Source organism: Cryptomeria japonica, chromosome 3 (genome assembly GCF_030272615.1).
Source record: "Cryptomeria japonica chromosome 3, Sugi_1.0, whole genome shotgun sequence".
In the NCBI taxonomy this organism is placed as follows: Eukaryota; Viridiplantae; Streptophyta; class Pinopsida; order Cupressales; family Cupressaceae; genus Cryptomeria; species Cryptomeria japonica.
The window spans coordinates 439,175,847-439,181,046 of record NC_081407.1 but is presented as its reverse complement, the minus strand read 5'-3'; the positions used below and the strand labels follow the sequence as shown (position 1 = coordinate 439,181,046).

General features: G+C 38.2%; 1 protein-coding gene across 1 annotated transcript; it reads left to right on the top strand.

Annotated features, from left to right (window-relative positions):
* Positions 1-3,326: 3,326 nt before the first annotated feature.
* LOC131068471 (uncharacterized) lies at positions 3,327-4,138 on the top strand. Its single transcript, XM_058003652.2, has one exon. It carries the CDS (start codon positions 3,434-3,436, stop codon positions 3,953-3,955), a length of 522 nt encoding a protein of 173 aa, XP_057859635.1. The 5' UTR covers positions 3,327-3,433; the 3' UTR covers positions 3,956-4,138.
* The last annotated feature ends 1,062 nt before the right edge of the window (positions 4,139-5,200 follow it).

Sequence of the window (5,200 nt, the reverse complement as noted above, 5' to 3'; positions counted from 1 at the left end):
TATGTTGATAGAGGAATGCGGTGAACTCCTTGGAAGCAATGAAGTCACTATCAGCAATGAAATCCTCATGCTCCAGGAATCTGATGTCAGCCACTTCTCGGACATTCAGTTGTCCTGTTGCCAAGTCTATCGGTGTATCCTCTACATAACCAGGGGGGTAATCCTCTCGAGGAGTGAATGGAACGATGTCAGATGTGGAAGAAGGAGACATATGAGCCAAAAGCTCTGTATTCCTAATAGTATCAATGTAATCCCTAAAAACATGAGGTGGGACTCCCTCAAGTATTTCCAATTCATGCTCCACAAGTTTGTTGGCCAACTCCAAGGGGTCTTCAATCTTTTGTAGCACATTCTCATCTATTTTCCTTCTATAAAGCTTCCATTTATAAGCCTGCATTGCTTTCTCAAACTTTATTCGCTTCACTCTGGCCTCTTCTCTGCCAATGTTCTTAATGAGGTCATCCGATAGGTAAGATTTATGCTCTCCAGCCTTCAGCTTTTGTGATGACCGGCTATCCTTATGTATCCTTCAAGATCGAAACTGGGCCTTGGATCCCCCATAACCATGCCATAATAATCCAATTTTGTCTGTAGCAGGCCATAACTCTTTGAACTTTTCACAATAAAATCTGAAAATACTAACAACCCAGGTACAATTGACTGTTTTCCATGGCTTGTCAGATGTTCTGTACTCACTATTGACAGTTGCCTCACAATTTCCAGACAAGCCACTCTATTAGGGACTGTAAGTGGTAGTAAGTATGGTCTCCCTTTGAACCCGTATACCCTGACTTGTGTGCAGTTTGAAAAACAATACTAATCTCCCCAATTGTGTTCAATTGAGGGATCTTCAACGAAATCTTTTGGTCTTAGGAATCTTTGAACCTCTGGTGCAAGGGCATGATTGCACGGACATCCTAGCAGTCTATATAATGGCTTGACAAAGAACTCCTCAAAATGTCAATATTGATTATTCACATACCTCCGGTCCCATGAAGAAACCCATAGTTGCACTGTTTTTCTCATTCCAGCATTGTCATATGTCCTGACACATAACTCTTCTGGCCATAACCCTTCATCTTGGCCCACATACAATAACATATGCATAAGTAAGGAATAATGTTTGAAATGAACATTGATGACATCCCCCTTTAACTTTTCTAACCCATGATTCAAAACCTCAACCAAATAAGCAGAAAAATCAAAGAAGCGGGGGTCCTTAGACTGCAAATCGGCACAAATGACCATGGCTGCAATATACATCAAAGGATGGGCTTTTATCCCTAGCACTTGGGCAACATAGTAATAGGTATACTTGAAATATGGATGGAAAGAGTTGACATCATAGGGAGCTTTGTCATCCTGACCTAGTGGCACTAAGGACCCTGCATTCCTAGGTCTATGTATAGGGAGTCTCCACGTTTTGTAAATGTCCTCTAGGTTAAAATATTCACTTGTTAACTTCTTGAGGTCAATCAATTCTTCAAATCCCCAATCCAACTCGAACACAGTGTCAATAACCTCCTTTGTGATTGCAAGAATTGGCTCACCCATGTAGTTATATATGGTCTTAGTTTTAGGGTCATAATTGTTTGCCAATGCCTTCATGAGCTCCACATTCATGAATACATTAGCCACAACTAACCTTCCTAAGTTCAATCGCCATAAATTGTTGATAGGTTGAGGGGCAACTCTTCTGTTGTACCCATATATGAATAATTCATACCCTCTCAACTCTGTCCATATGTCTCCAAGATCCTCAAACCAGTCCTCCAGGCCTTCCTCATCAGCTCTAATCTTCTTGGACCTCAAACTGGATGATGGGCACTAGTCAATCAGGTCTTGGGCCAAAGAACGCCCTTCCCTTTTCTGTCTTTTAGGTTTTTCTTCTGCAGCGATAGGTTCTTTTCCCTTTCTGGTCTTATTAGTTTTAGATGATGATTCCATTTGAATTTTGAAAAAGAGGTCTGTGTGCAAACAATTTACTTGGAATTACTGAGCTTTATCTGTGAATTCGCCCAATTCCTTCTTTCAGTTCGTCGCTTGTGAATTCCTTAATGTTGTGCCCTTTGATGGTTGATCCACTACTTATGGCATATTTAATCAGTTAGTAATGGCGCTTTGGACAACGGTCACTCAGGCACACGTTTGAATTTAATGGCGATGTGACCTTCCCTGGGATTTGTTTATGATTTTCGCAGCAATCAATAATCATTTCGATGAGGAGATGTCTTTCGATCATTTGTTTCTTTAGTCCATCGATCTCTTTGTTTCTATCGACAATACTTTTGTTTTGAATATTACTTCGATCAAGTATTTTTTCCCTTCATCGAAATACTATATTCGGTCAGTATGGTTGTCTTCTCATCGAAACATATCTGATATCCATCGGGTCTTATGTCGAAGAAACCTTGGGCTTCAGTGTCCTCCTTTATTTTTCCATCGAAATACTTCTTTCATCGATATCACTATGCCCCGTCGATGAATGAGTATATTATCTCACCGAAGCTTTTCTTTATTTTCCCTTATCGTTCTTCACCGATAAAGTTACATCGGCAAAACCATGCATATCGAGAACATGCCTTTTAACCTCCTCGAAACCTATATCCTCATCGATATCTTTTATCGATGTAGCTTCCTTTTGTCTAATCGATATTATTCTTTCGATGAAAACGCTCCTTTCGATGGGTCCTTTTTATGTTGCACCGATAGTATTATTTCCTCAAGAACTTTTCCCATCGATGAAGACCCTCTCTGCTTTCTTCGATATCTTTTATCAATGAAGTTTAACCTCCTCAAAACCTATATCCTCATCGATATCTTTTATCGATGTAGCTTCTTTTTGTCTGATCGATATTATTCTTTCGATGAAAATGCTCCTTTCGATGGGTCCTTTTTATGTTGCACCAATAGTATTATTTCCTCAAGAACTTTTCCCGTCGATGAAGACCCTCTCTACTTTCTTCGATAGCTTTTGTCGATGAAGTTATTATCTTTGGTGAGTCCTTTCGGCGTTTCCTTCCTTCGATGGCTCTTTTTTATCGATGATAATTATTTTTTTTTATAAAAATGATCATCGTCGGAATTACGACGAATACCAAGCTTTTGACCGACGACTTCTTTGACCGTCGGCATAATCCATTAGATTGTCGAATTTCCGACGGGCATGACATTGTCGACCAATCTGACGCCGAGTTTTCGACAGTGAATTTTGTCGACACTCCGACAAAAATTCATCGAAAATCCGACAAACAGCCATCGAAAATCAGCTCCGAATGTACTAGTGATTGAAAGGCTCTAAAAGACCCTTCCTTCACTATCATAGAGCCTGCCTTCTCCCCATAAAAATCCTGGGAATTATTCCAAGAAAAATGCCTCCCCCCCTAAATTGAAACTGACCAAATCCAAAAAAGCCGAAGTCATTGTGTAGGAGATGGAGTCCGAAGAGGATGTAGTGGAAGAGGTCAACACTCAGAGGCGCTCTCACAGGCTTGCGTCGAAACAAAGACCTCGGAAAAAGAAAAAAATTATGGACAATTCGTACTTTGAGGAGGATGACGACAAGAACTTTGAAGAAATTTTGAAAGAGTGCCAAAAGGTCCTTACCAGAAAGGAGGACACTAAAGGGGATGAGAGCTCCGACACTAGTAGCTCTACCCATGTGTCAGATTCGGTAAAAAATGGCCCAATTGAATTAACTCAGAATATGATGTCGGATGTAGAGGAGGATGTCATCAAAAAGCAAAAAGGGACCTGTCAAATTGTCAAGGAAGGAACCTGTTCTAAATGTCTGGAGCTGGAAGCGGAGTTTGCTAGAGTCAAGGAGAAAGTGGAAGATATTGAAAGGAAAATGGGCTCGTTCTCAAGATTCGGGCTTAGAGTTATGAATAGCTCTACCACTGCTCTTTATTTACTTCAACAGAACATGACAGGTGTATCGGAGGATGGAGGATGATAAAGAAAAGAACAGGGAACTCTACAAATGCCTGACCGAGGACTGGGTGAATGTCTTCCAGCAGGCGAGTTTTAGAATCAACAAGAATTGATAGGGTTTGGGTTTTGCTTATTTGATGTTTTTTGGTTGCCTTTGGGCTGGGTCGTTATTTTATGATAAACTCTTATCAAGTGTTAGTTTTTTCGTTACTTTTTATGCTCTCCCGAAGCTCTCCGGATTTTTTTTTGTAGCTATGGTTCTTACTGGTAGTCAACTATTAATATGTTATTAAGTGATATGTGTATGTCATAATACATGCCCTAACAATATAATGTAAAATATAACAGTACATCTCTTTCAAAATTGTAATAGAAATTTTGCTTTCCATTTCTTTTCTTAAATACTGTTATCAATGAAAATATTAATTTAAATAATGAAACTACCATCATACGATAAATATTTAAATTAGGCTATTCTTAAATCTCAATCAAAGTAAATTATTTTTTATTTTGCATATAATGAAGTGTGTAATTATTATTTACTATTTTATTGTTAAATCATTTGATATTTAAATAAAATAATTAAATTAAAAATAACAAAAAAAATTATAATCTTTCAACCTAAATAAAACGGCAAAAAATTAATTTTAATCATTCAACAAATATTAATAGTAGTTAAATGAATGTATTTAATCAACATCCATTTAATAATAGTTGAAAATTACTTCTTTTTTTTTATAAAAGTGGATGAAACCACTAAAATTATATTAAATCTATATACTTTTTTACATGTGTCTGGTTCAAGGAGAACTGAAGGGAAAGAACCACTAAGAAAACCATTCAGTATTGCTCAAGAGAACATAAGCCTATCTACCCAATACAAAAAATCCATAGGCATCCCAAATAAACCCCCCAGATACATAGCCAACCGCATTAGATATAAAGGAAGTTGTGAGAACCAATCTAGAAGAGAACATCCAAAAATGGAGCCAATGATGTCCAACCATAACCAGTGCCATCACCCCAAAACCAATCTGTCTATATACCACATGATTCCAAGGCTCTGAAGAGAACAAAACTCAAAGCCAGAAGAGAACCAAGAATAAGTGATCCTGCCAGCACAAATATGGTGAGCAAACATATGCCAATCCAGATAAAAAGCAGAGAAGGATGCTGAAAACCATCAGGAAGCAGGATGAGACCGATCCATAGAATAATCCAAAGCAAAAGCCAAAGAAGTAACAGCAGGATAAGAAACCATCTGCAC

Bases quoted from the DNA above. Each gene is read 5' to 3' on its own strand.
- LOC131068471 (XM_058003652.2), top strand. From the start codon at position 3,434: ATGGAGTCCGAAGAGGATGTAGTGGAAGAGGTCAACACTCAGAGGCGC.